The sequence below is a fragment of the Dendrobates tinctorius genome, unplaced genomic scaffold (assembly GCF_039654945.1).
Source record: "Dendrobates tinctorius isolate UK_male_01 unplaced genomic scaffold, ASM3965494v1 ptg000164l, whole genome shotgun sequence".
NCBI classification, from domain to species: Eukaryota; Metazoa; Chordata; class Amphibia; order Anura; family Dendrobatidae; genus Dendrobates; species Dendrobates tinctorius.
The window spans coordinates 5,282,037-5,295,463 of NW_027361831.1; the positions used below are offsets into that span (position 1 = coordinate 5,282,037).

At 43.3% G+C, this 13,427-nt stretch overlaps 1 protein-coding gene across 4 annotated transcripts in view; it reads right to left on the minus strand.

Moving 5' to 3' along the window:
- LOC141052930 (uncharacterized) overlaps window positions 1-13,427 on the minus strand; it is a 69,548-nt gene that overhangs the window by 14,794 nt on the left and 41,327 nt on the right. For 2 of the 4 annotated variants that reach the window (XM_073550252.1, XM_073550251.1), the window contains 6 exons: window positions 12,668-12,817; window positions 12,371-12,538; window positions 12,162-12,285; window positions 11,981-12,078; window positions 11,692-11,782; window positions 2,462-5,593 (listed from right to left, as the gene is read on the minus strand). In XM_073550252.1, coding sequence (XP_073406353.1) covers window positions 4,068-5,593; window positions 11,692-11,782; window positions 11,981-12,078; window positions 12,162-12,285; window positions 12,371-12,538; window positions 12,668-12,817 — 2,157 coding nt within the window. In that variant the 3' untranslated portion in view covers window positions 2,462-4,067. Of the gene's footprint in view, window positions 1-2,461; window positions 5,594-11,691; window positions 11,783-11,980; window positions 12,079-12,161; window positions 12,286-12,370; window positions 12,539-12,667; window positions 12,818-13,427 lie in introns of those variants that run through there. The other 2 variants (XR_012220928.1, XM_073550253.1) reach the window with 2 other exon arrangements.

Genomic DNA, 13,427 nt, shown 5'->3' on the forward strand with positions numbered 1-13,427 from the left:
ACTTAATTGAACCCTCCATTTCTGTCCTGAGGGCAGATATCAGATTGGCTGCGAAACTAGGCGCTTCCTCCGCCATAGTCCGCTGAATGCAAGAGGCACAGAGATCTTTCTGCCAGTCTCTTGCTAGGGGAGATTTACATATAGCGCAGTCCCTATTGTTCTTCTTGCTTCCTGCTTTTCTGGGCCTTTCCTACAGGGTAGACATACAACAGAAAAACCCCTATTAACATAAATCCTAACATTCACGAAGATCACTCACCACCCGAAATCAAAGGTACCGGACTCGGAGGCTGCGTCGGAGCACGTGACCTGTGCTCTTTGAGGAGTCCCCCGACCTGCGGCTGGGGCGACTGCTGCTTGACTGGCTTCTATGTTTTCTGCCAGAGGGCTGTGAGGGAGGGACACTGATCACTCCTGCTCTGACTCCATCTTGCACCGCTCGTTCTGCCTCTGGCTCTTCTTTTTAAATGACGCGCCTCCGTCCTAGCGAGCGTCTCCCCCCCTCCCCCCTGCGACCGCCGGCCGACTGCTTCAGAAAGCCGGCCGGCGTCACACCCGGCGCCATTGTACCGTCGCCTTCTGCTGTCAGCCGGCGCACCCAGCATCCATAGCGCCGCTGACGTCAGCGGCTGGAAGCCAGCGTCTCTCCCCTGCCACGGGGATCAAGATGCGGCGTGCGCGAGGGGAGGGCGGCGTGGTGGGGGCTCCCCGGAGCCACCAGGATCCCATCCTGCGCCCACACGAACCCGGAGCCCAGAGTAACCCCGGGGGCTGTGCTTCCAGGACCCGACGGCAGGCGCTACAGGTAAGCTACCTGTTCTTTCCGCGCCGGGACGGGCCTGGGCTTTTTTTTTTCTTCTTTCTTCGCCATGACAGGCACCACCACAGTGGGATTCCTTCCAGGCCAGGAACCCAACTGAAGCGGGGGAGAGGTGCCACCCCTTTTGTCTCAGTAGGTTCCTGTCCTGGCGGGGAGGATCCCTCTCTCATGTGGTGCTGTCATGGGTGAAGGGAAAATAGAAGACTCCACTAAACAGTGACAAAAAACTGTTATGACTGCTTAATATTACCCCCCAGTAGCCAACAGCTTACCACATTCACGTTGCAGGAGGAATGTGTTCCCAGGTGAGCCTGCAAACCCACAAGGAGGAAGACGCCAAGGTGCTTCTGAGCCTCACACTGTTTAACACTGTTGCGCTGTAGCCAGGAAGAGGAAAGGGTGGAGCCAGATGGGCGAGTACCCGGCGTGCTGAGACAACGCTTATTGGGTGGAAGACTGGCCACATTGATAGGCTAGGGGTAACTCGGCCACCGATTGGCTGGAAACATCCAGAGCAGTAATTAGCTGATATATCACAACAGGTGTATGGCCGAGTGCACCTATGGTCACACCCACACATGCCCCATTTCTGCCGATAAAGCCAGACCTGCACTACCACCAGTTACTGCCCAGCCCACAAAGAGTTGAAAGAAGCCCGCAGGAACCCAGGCAGCTATGCAGCAAAGCGCCACTCCCGCTAACCGCAAGTCTAACCCAGACCAACTATGGTCGAGGGAAGCAGATGGGCAAGCGGGACAGCCAGCAGCAGCACATGGCCTCTGAACAAGGACCGTCCCAAAGAAAAGAACATTGAAGAGGGGAAGAAGTGGGAACCAGGATTGGGGGGATTTGGGGGAGATGGGCTCATGACAGGGTTATACTTACATGTCCTGAAGTTCCGGATCCTTTTAACTTCTGCTCTATTCACACACATTTTTTTGGTGGCGGGCAAGATCTAGTCGGACCTCTGCCCCAATACCTGACCACCGATTGTGTCAAGGTACCTTAGTCCAGCCACACCGATGAGAGGAAAAGGACTGACCAATCACAGTCACTATGTGGGTGAAGCAGTCCACAATTACACTCTGTTACCCAGAGACATCCATTTGAAAAATAAAAGCAAAGTGGACAGCACACAACCTAAGACAGGTTTGAGACAGATCTTGCCTAGAACTGCTAGAACTGACACTACAATAAACTGAGGAAGCCTGGCTCCCGCAGTTGAGGTATAGTCTGCTGGGGAGGAGGCAATGTTACTTAAATGCAACAATAGTGCCAACCTCCAGGTGGCAGCAGACTATTCCAAGGTTCTGTGTCTCCCAATGACAGGAACGAGAAATAATTAGTATGGGTAACTGGGAAATGGACATTGGGTCCTCCACTGACAATCAATGGATATGCATCATGAATCGGTTAGGATATATGACCCCTCTGTTTCTCTACAAGGTCGGCATATGTACAGAGCCCAAAGGTCCGAAGTGCCTAGCGGAAGCTGCTGATCTTATACACATAAAGCGGTAATATAAATACTTTTTGAGAGTAAAATTATTACATTTGTATAATCATGAGCAGCAGGCTTGGTCAGAGATACCGAGGTTTTTATTAGGGAATGTAGAAGAACTGACACTGGACATACATGGCAAAACTGCGGTAGGATGTTTATTGTTTCTTGCACATAAATTGATAACATTTAGGTGGATTCACATGAACCCTCCTACAAAACGTGATAAAGTCATTATTACAGGACTGTTTGAGAAAGTGAGTTATTCTACAAGAAATGCTAGAGCCAAGAATGAGAGAATCCGGGCCCCGTGGCTGGATACTTTAGGGTCTAGCCTCCTGCATGTTAGTACAAGATAGGGTCTTTGTTCTGGAGCTTTCCTACTCGGTATAAGGCCTGTTTCACACATCCTTTTTTGTCCATCAGTCAAAATCCGCTGTTTTGAAAAAAAAACGGATCCGCCATTTTTCTTGGCGGATCCGTTTTTTTTCCCATTGAGTTGCATTACCGGCGGATCTTGACGGATGGTCATCCGTTGGATCCGTTTTTTTGCGGATCCACAAAAATTTTGACGTCCGCCGACATGTCCGAACGGACCATGCAACGTTTCTTCGGGGCGGCAGGATCCGCACTTCTCACTGCGCATGCCCGAAAGACTTCACTCAGCCGGAAATTTAACCCTAAACTCTGTTCTGGCGGCTGAAAAATGTCTCTCTTTCTCGCAGCGGTTCCTTTAAAATTCTTCCTTTGACGGATCCGTTAAAATAACGGTCCGGTGACAAACGTTGTGGTCAGTACAGGAACGAATCCGCTATCCGCCATTTTAGCGGATTTTTGCAAAAACATGTAAATCAACAGCCGCGGAGACACCATCACATGTTTCTCAACGCAAGCAATGACTAGCCAGGTCTTTCACCGGGAAGGAACAACCACAGGAAGGGCAGTCTCCAATGAAGGAAACCACCTATGCCAAAACATGGTATCCATCCACAGACAGCTGTTTTGGGGTATTCATCCTCATTTTTCACAATTTTAGCAGATTTTGACTGACCAAAAAAACTGATGTGTGAAACAGGCCTAAGGAGACTCACTGTTATTCTTTCTATGAATAGAGTATGAGCATAATGGAAACGGCCTAAGTATGACCTTATATGATCTATATGTCATTGTATATAGAACTGAGGAGCAAGCACTATTCTTCTGTATACCTAATATTTCTGTACATGAGACATCTGTTTAGATAATTTTATCCCCCCATTATGGTTTGAGAGAAGAGAAAAGTTGATTAGGAACATTTCATTGTAATTAATTTTTCTTTAAAAAAAAAAACATGATAAAAAAAAATCTGATTGAAAAAAGTGGCTCATTTCCTCTGTGCTCTCAAATATAAGTTTGGATTAAAAAAAGCATTTGAAATCATGGCAAATGTGTTCAAAGACCTTGTGTCGAGACATAAAGAGCAGAGGCTGAAGATGCTTTATCTCCAAAGGATTGGCGACCCAGAATTTTCTTGCCTTTTTCTTGGCTTTGGGAGCTTGGAAATTGGAATATGGTAAGTTCTAAAGTAATTTCCCTTTCTTGTTCAGCCTATTATATGTTTTTTGTATAATTTCTCAATAAAATTTATAATTCAAATATGATTTTCAAGTAAATAATTTCTCACATTCTTGGCATGATAATAGCTTCTCCCCATGTTGTATTTTTGATGTTTAAGAAAGTATTATTCTTGATTAAAATTTTCCCACACTATGAACATGAAATAGGCTTCTCCTGTTTGTGACTTCTCTGGTGTTTAAAAAAACATGATTTATCTGCAAAACTTTTCCCACATTCTGAACATGAAAAAGGCTTCTCCCCTGTGTGAGTTCTCTGGTGCCTAACAAGAACAGATTTTCGGATAAAAGATCTCCCACATTCTAAACATGAAAATGGTTTCTCCCCTGTGTGAATTCTCTGGTGCGTAACAAGAACAGATTTCCGGTTAAAAGATCGCTCACATTCTGAGCATGAAAATGGCTTCTCTCCTGTGTGAATTCTCTGGTGCGTAACAAGAACAGATTTCCGGTTAAAAGATTGCCCACATTCTGAGCATGAAAATGGCTTCTCTCCTGTGTGAGTTCTCATGTGCTTAACAAGAACAGATTTCCGCATAAAAGCTCTCCCACATTCTGAACATAAAAAAGGCTTCTCCCCTGTGTGAATTCTTTGGTGCTTAACAAGAGTCGTTTTACTATGAAAATATTTTCCACATTCTGAACATAAATATTGTTTCTCCCCTGTGTGAATTCTCTGATGTGAGATAAGATAGGATTTATCTGTAAAACTTCTCCCACATTCTGAACATGAAAAAGGATTCTCCTCTGTGTGACTTCTCTGGTGCTTAACAAAACATGATTTATCTGTATAACCTTTCCCACATTCTGAACATGAAAAAGGCTTCTCCCCTGTGTGAGTTCTCATGTGCTTAACAAGAACAGATTTCCGGATAAAAGATCTCCCACATTCTGAACATAAAAAAGGCTTCTCCCCTGTGTGAATTCTTCGGTGCTTAACAAGAGTCGACTTCCGGCCAAAATATTTTCCACATTCTGAACATAAATATTGTTTCTTCCCTGTGTGAGTTCTGTGATGTGCAGTAAGATTTGATTTATACGTAAAACATTTCCCACATTCTGAACACGAGTATGGCTTTTCCCGTGTGTGGTATCTCTTGTGATTAACCAGAACTGATTTCTGTAAAAAACATTTCCCACATTCTGAACATGAAAAAGGCTTCTCCACTGCGTGAGTTCTCTGGTGTTTAACAAGAACAGATTTTCGGATAAAAGATCTCCCACATTCTGAACACAAATGTGGCTTCTCCCCAGTGTGAATCTTCTCATGCCTAGTAAGATCTGACTTCAGGTTAAAATGTCTCCCACACTTGAAACAAGAAAATCTCTTCTCCTCTGTTTGAATTTTTTGATGTTTAACAAAAGACGTTTTGAGGAAAAAACTATTTCCATGTTCTGAATGTGAAAATATCTTCTTTGCTTTAAGAGCAGTTTGTTTTTTAATGCCTCTTTTATGACTTTTATTGTTCTTACTAGCCAGTAATGAATTAAAAGATAGGATCTGTTTCAAAGGATCAGGTGATAGATCTTTGCTGTGTAGGGATGATGTTATAACTGGAGTAATGGCATTCTCTTCAATTGTATCCTGTGTAGATTCAGGATCATCTGATTTAAAAACTGATGATGTCAGTTGTCCCTCTGATCTCTTGGTATAGTCATCTGCCAAAAATAAAACCAATTATTATTTTTAATAAAATATCCTTGAAATTTATATTTTTGAGCATTTCTAATTAAAATGTCCATTGAATTATTCACAGATACAATGACAGAACAGTCTAATAGGCCTCATGGAGTGAAAAAGTAAAGCATGGTGTTCAACTGTTTGGTTATTCTGCCTTTAAATATTGGAATAAAAAGCCACCAAAAATGTTATGTAGGCAAAAATAATACCAATAGAAACTTCTATTCACCCCACAAAAAAACAAGTCCCCACTCAGGTCCATCATCTATCAAAGGAAAAAGAGTTTTCAACATTATTAGTAACTCAAAGGTTGTTGAAAAGTAGCATGGCTTCCATAAACCAATCCAGCAAATTCCAATCTCCAAAAGTCAAATCTCTCCCTCACTTCTGAGTCTTGCAGTGTGTCCAAACTACATTTAGCATCTATGTATATGGCATTGCTGATGTGAGAAGAACTTACTTAACAATTTATTGTGTGCATGTCTCCTGGAGCACAATCTGGGCACTGTGTTGGGTAATAAAATGGCATGTTTGTAGTGTAGTCTGGCTGGAGTAATCAGCTCCCTGCTTCAGCCGACTGGAAAGCACTACACCCTATTAAATCTTGAGGTATAAAGCCAGAAGCTGTCAGATACAGCCTTGTTCTCCTCTGATTCAGACTTCTGTGCTCAGCTCAGGACATGTGTATTTGTATCCTGTTGTGACTCCAGCCACTTTACAAACTACTCTTGCGTCTTCCGATTTTGTATTTTCTCTGTCTTCCTGGTTCTGCCCCAACTACCTGACTATTCTTCTTGCCATCTCACACCACCGAACATCAGCTAACTCCATGACCTCTGCCCAGGGGTCCCAGTATAACTTCAGGTCTATGTATAAGGATTAAAGGGTGACAAGCGGGGGAATTCCTGAGATCTGGAAAATAAAGTTGCTAGCACCAAGCCTGTTTGTAATAGCAATTTTTTTAGTTGCTATGTAACCACAAACAGTGCCCGCATTACACTGTGCCTACAAAATATTCCAAAAATATCTACTGTCACGGGTTTACCGCTACAGAGAGGAGCCAGAAGACCACAGCATCTGATTTCTCCTACTCCTGCACCGATTAGAAGCACTTCACCTTCATATTAAACGGTGCAAGTTTCTTTCAGCAGTGCAGGGGCTAATCTGCCCACTTGAGAGCGCCTGGAAGCTTTCCTGAGTTAAGACTCCGCTGTTCACTGTAAGCCACCCTCATCTCCTATATAATCTGGGCTGTTATGAATGGGTCACCGAGGAGGATGGCAGGAACAGGCTAAGCCACCAGAAAACCAGAGAGGTTGGTAACTAGGCAGATTGCAGACCCCTGATCCTATCAACACAACTAGCAGTAGCCGTGGAGCGTTCCTACGATGCCCTAGATGCTTCGTCACAGCCGGAGAACTAACTAAGCCTGAAGTCAGAAAGGTGAAATCTAAACTGCCCCGGAGCAGATCCCCAAAGGAATCAATAGCCCCCAAACATATATTGTCGGTGAGACAAGATGAGACACAAACACAGGCAGAAAACAGACTGAGCAAACGGTGGGGCTCAAGCTGACTAGACAGGACAGGACAGAAAAGTTACTGTGTGCAATCACGCACAAAACCCTAGAAAAATCCAACACTTCTGATATACAAAAAACCTGAGGCCACACGACCTCACCCCCGCTAGATCAGCACTCTGGTATAAACTGGAAGCAAAGCAAAAGATGCTAACATAACAGGGGACTGAACAAACTGACACAAGCTGTAACATATAGAGCAGGGCCCAGCGCTGCCCCCAGCAGGGAGTACGCTGAACCCTTGTAACAAAGACAGAAAGCAAAAAAAGGCACAACCAAATTAGATGCAAAGGATTAGCAAATGAATCATTTAACTGAACCATGCAGATCAGGCAGGGGACAAAAGAACTCCAAATGCACAAGGAGGAAAATCACCAGCAACCTTCAAGAGCAGCCAGCTCAATTGTATGCTCCCAGCCAGTAATCGCAGGTTCCCAAATATCGTCGTCAGGTGGGGAACTTCCATCAACCTGGCCAGCTCCACTACTCTCAGTAACCACCAGAGGGAGCAGAGGGAGCTTCGGCTCAGAGATCCGAGCAAGGGAATTCACAACACTGGGCCCTGGTTAGCACTCATTGTCAGAGAAGGCTTTCTTTGCATGGCTAGAGGTTGTTGGCTATTATAGGAGTACGTATTTGGATTTATCTATGACTGTTGCTAGGTTTTGAGTGTGTGATAACTACCTTTCCTCTCCATGAACGTAAAGAGGAGACTGCGTGCCAAACAGGCTACATCCTTATTGGCTACAAGCCATTAAATGGTCCCTCCCATCTAGTATTTTGGAATACTTCTGCAATTTGCAACAAAACACAGGAGAAATCACAGGAACAACTACGGTACATAGAAAATCCATAGGAAATGAATAGGCAGCAGTGGAGTCATCTCAGAGCGACATGACCGATCTTCTAACGGGGATGACGTCCCATAGTTAGATTTTTATTTTATATTTTATTGAGGGGGAAAGTGCGGGCCGGGCCTAATTATCACACCTGACAATTGGCACTATGTGACACGGACCGCCCCCGGCACATTAACCCTTGGCACACTGCGATCAAACATGATCGCAGTGTACCGGGGGATTAGGGAAGAATCGCGAAGGGAGGGGGCTCCTTGCGTGCTTCCCTGAGACCCTCAGAGCAGCGCGATATGCTGCGCTGCTCCGATGGTCTCCTCCCTGCAGGCCCCCAGATCCAATATGGCCGCGGGGGCATGTCACATGCCCGAAAATGGTACCAATACAAACGTCAACTCGTCCTGCAAAAAATAAGATCTCACATGACTCTGTGGGTCAAAATATGGAAAAACTATAGCTCTCAAAAAGTGGTGATGCAAAAACAATTTTTACAATAAAAAACGTCTTTTAGCGTATTGCAGCTGCCACACATAAAAACCCGCCATAAATAGTAAATAAAACCCTCCTTTATCACCCCCTTAGTTAGGGATAAATAATAAAATTAAAAAAAATGTATTTATTTCCATTTTTCCATTAGGGTTAGGGATGTGTTAGAACTGGGGGTTTCCACTGTTTGGGCACATCAGGGGCTCTCCAAACGCAGCATGGCATCTGATCTCAATTCCAACCAATTCTGCGTTGAAAAAGTCAAACGGTGGTCCTTCCCTTCTAAGCTCTGCCATGAGCACAAACAGTTGTTTACCTCCACATATGGGGTATCAGCCTACTCAGGACAAATTGCACAACTTTTTGGGTTCAATTTCTCCTCTTGTCCTTGGCAAAATAAAAAATTAGGGGCAAAAATATCATTTTTTTGGGTACAAATATAATTATTTTTATGGCTCTATGTTATAAACTTCTGTGTAGCACTTGGGGGTTCAACGTGCTCACCACACATCTAGATAAGTTCCTTGGGGGGGTCTAGTTTCCAAAATGGGGTCATTTGTGAGGGATTTCCACAGTTTAGGCACATCAGGGGCTCTCCAAATGTGACATGACACCCGCAGACCATTCCATCAAAGTCTGCATTCCAAAACGTCACTACTTCCCTTCCTAGCCCCGACGTGTGCCCATACAGTAGTTTTCTCCCACATATGGGGTATCAGCGTCCTCAGGACCCCAACTTTTGGGGTCCAATTTCTCCTGTTACCCTTGGGAAAATGAAAAAATGGGGACTAAAAGATCATGTTTGTGGAAAAAATATGATTTTTTTATTTTCACACCCGGGCGTTATAAACTTCTGTGAAGCACTTGGGGGTTCAAAGTGCTCACCACACATCTAGATAAGTTCCTTGGGGGGTCTAGTTTCCAAAATGGTGTTATTTGTGGGGGGTTTCCACTGTTTAGGCACATCAGGGGCTCTCCAAATGCAACATGGTGTCCAATCTCAATTCCAGTCAAAAAAGTCAAATGGCGCTGCTTCCCTTCCGAGTTCTGCCATGCACCCAAATAGTAGTTTACACTCACATATGGTGTATCAGCGTACTCAGGACAAATTGCACAATAACATTTGGGGTCCTGTTACCCTTGGGAAAATAAAAATTGGGGGTGAAAAGATCATTTTTTGGAACAAATATGATTTTTTAGTAGTACAGCTGTATGTTAAAAACTTCTGTGAAGCCCTTGGGGGCTCAAATCTAGATAAGTTCCTTGGGGGTTCTAGTTTCCAAAATGGGGTCACTTGTGGGGGGGGTTTCCACTGTTTAGGCACATCAGATGCTCTCCAATTGTGACATGGCGCCCGATCTCAATTCCAGCCAATTTTGCATTTAAAAAGTCAAACGGCGCTCCTTCCCTACTGAGCTCTGCCATGCGCCAAAACAGTGGTTCCCTCCTCATATCAGGTATCAGCGTACTCAGGACAAATAGCACAATAACTTTTCCAGTCCAATTTCTCCTTTTACCCTTGGTAAGATAAAAAAAATTGGTCCTGAAGTAATTTTTTTGTGAAAAAAAGGTAAATGTTCATTTTTTTTTAAAACATTCAAAAAATTCCTGTGAAACACCTGAAGGGTTAATAAACTTCTTGAATGTGGTTTTGAGCACCTTGAGGGGTGCAGTTTTTAGAATGGTGTCACTTTTTGGTATTTTCTATCATATAGACCCCTCAAAGTGACTTCAAATGTGATGTGGTCCTTAAAAATAAAATGGTGTTGTAAAATGAGAAATCGCTGGACAACTTTTAACCCTTACAATTTCCTAACAAAAAACATTTTGGTTCCCAAATTGTGCTGAGGTAAAGTAAACATGTGGGAAATGTTACTTATTAAGTTTTTTGTGTGCCGTATCTCTGTGATTTAAGGGCATAAAAATTTAAAGTTGGAAAATTGCGAAATTTTCAAAATTTTCGCCAAATTTCCATTTTTTTCACAAATAAACACAAGTTATATGAATGAAATTTTACCACTAACATAAAGTACCATATGTTACGAGAAAAACAATGTCAGAATCACCAGGATCCATGGAAGCGTTCCAGAGTTATGGCCTCATAAAAGGACAGTGGTCAGAATTGTAAAAATTGGCCTGGTAATGAACGTGCAAACCACCCTTGGGGGTTAAGGGGTTAAAATTGGTAAAATAGGAATATGTCCAAATGCAGATTGTCCAAGATGTGGAACTGAAAATGCACATTTCCTACACATGTTCTGGGAGTGCAGTAGATTGGGCTCCTATAGGAAAACCATATTATCTTTAACCCCTTTCTGACATGTGACATAATAATGCGTCCCTGCGTCCTGGGCCTTATCGACCAGGGATGGATTATTCCGTCATGGTGATCATGCGCGCACACAGGCTGTGCATGCGCGATCGTTGCCAGGTGTCAGCTGATTCTGACCGGCACTTTAACCGCCTAAATGCTGCAAACGCAGCATTCTGGGAGCCGAAAGAGAGATGACAGCCCCTCTGCCCTTGGATCAGAGACCCCACAGTGTGATGCTGGGTCCCTATCGTTGCCATGGTGACTAAACATCTGGGTCACAAGAGCTAGAAAAGTTGCTTGATCATGTGCAGTGCAGAGCTGACAGTTTGTACAGCACAGAGAAGCTGCTGCATCCCCATGCTGTACAAGCAATCAGCCTGCAAAAAATGATAGTCCTAGAGTGGGACAAGTAAAAAAAAAAAAAAAAGAAAAGCAAAAAAAACAACTTTTTTTTCTAAATAATTGTAAAAATAATAATAAATAAAAAAGATGTATCCATAAATATTAGTATGAAAAATATACAGTATAAACAATAAAAGTACACATTTTCGGACTTACCTATAGCTACATGGAACTCTCACACATTGCTTGAATAATGTGTCTAGCCTTTAGTCTTATTGAAGTCTCCAGCTACTGAGAACTGTTTTACCCAGACTTTCCACACTCCTCTACTCTCCTGTTCCTACGATTCTTAGTGCTAATTCCAAGAACTTCAACTACCGCTTGCTGTTCCCCGCTCATGCTTCTCCAGCCATTGGATTGCAGCCGTGCTCCACCAGTATCATAGCAGCCAGTGATTGAAAAGTATCTGTGACTTTTCTGCAGTTAGTGGTTACTACTCACCTGGGTAGTCATATCTAGGAATCTCCTCTTTACACCGCTCATCACCCCTCACATATGTCTCTGTAGTATTAATATGGGTCAGATCTTTACCCTGAAACAAATAATGTAAAAGTCACAGACAGATGGAGAAGTCACATCTATGATCAGCTCTAATCCTGCCATCTCCACCGCTCTCATTACACAAGTATAAAACATATAATACTGGTGGATAAAACAAGACTGAGCACAAGACCTTCACAGCCATCTACACATCATAGGGGAGGTCTCATGTCACCTTCTCTCCATCTACCTGATGATCCTGAGGAACATCAGGATTTTCTTGTTTACAGTCCTGTGGAAGAAGAGGACGGGGACATCTCTCTGGTGTTGTCCTCTTACTGGATAGATCTGGAGGAAACACATACAGGGACTGAATTCATTCTTTACATACAGATAATTATAGGTTGTGTGCATTTAGTCCTGTCTATTACCTGGTGATGTGATGGGCTGGGGAACCTCCATCATGACGTCCTTGTACAGATCTTTGTGTCCTTCTAAATACTCCCACTCCTCCATGGAGAAATAGACGGTGACATCCTGACACCTTATAGGAACCTGACACACACAATGATATATCATCATCACCCCGATCCCTTCATACCATTACTGTATAATATCCCAGCATTCCCAGCAGTGTCACCTCTCTAGTCAGCAGCTCAATCATCTTGTAGGTGAGTTCTACGATCTTCTGGTCATTGATGTCCTCATGTATCAGGGGGTGAGGTGGAGGGCTCGGGGTTCTTCCCCATCCCTCAGACACAGGGTCCTGACAGCACTCACTAGAGGTCTTCTTCACTACTGTGTAATCCTGGTTATGGAGAGACACATTAATAAATCTCACTACAGACATTTCCAGAGTCCTCACCTCTCCAGTTCTGTCCATCTGTTATTCCCATAGATAAAAATGATGTAATGTGGCATCATCAGAATCTCTCACCTCTCCAGTAAGCCGGAAGAGGATCTCTAGGGTGAGGTGTAATATCCCCAACGCCATCTTGTCTCTGTTCTTATCCATCCTTGATGGGGTAATCAGAAACATTTTCTTATATAGAAGATCTCCATTGAGAGGATCAGAAACTGTAGGAATCTGAATGGGAAGAAAAATGTAAAATCATAAAGGATCCTACGGTAATAACACAATTACTGGAGACAATAAGGAAAAACTTAGAAAGAGATGTAGCAAAGATTTTGTATTTATGATGGTTGGAACATCACGATGCAGAGGCCGTTTTCTCATTGTCACATACTATTCCATAATACTAAATGCACGGCTTGTTTAAGTCCTGTGATACTGTGGTCAATAGCGACCGTCTCATCCAGGTGGTAAACGTTGCATTAGCATCTCGCTATGTGACTGCCGGGTGCTGATTGTTACTATGGTAGTTAGGAAAAATAACAAACGCTCTGGTACTTGGAGATTGATGACACAAAAGAGATTTTTGCTCCTGAATAATGAGGTTTCTGTATAGATGTAAAGAAAATTTTACCCCCACATTTTGGTTTGGGAGAAGAGAATAGGTGATTACAGACATTTTAGTGTAATTTCCTTTTTTTTAAAAAACAGGATAAAAAATATCTGTTGGAAAAAAGTGGCCCATTTTCCCACCATTTTATTTGTGGTCTCAAATATTATATTTTGGACTCAAAAGAAAAAGCATTTATAAATCATAGAAAATGTGTTCAAAGACCTTGTGTGG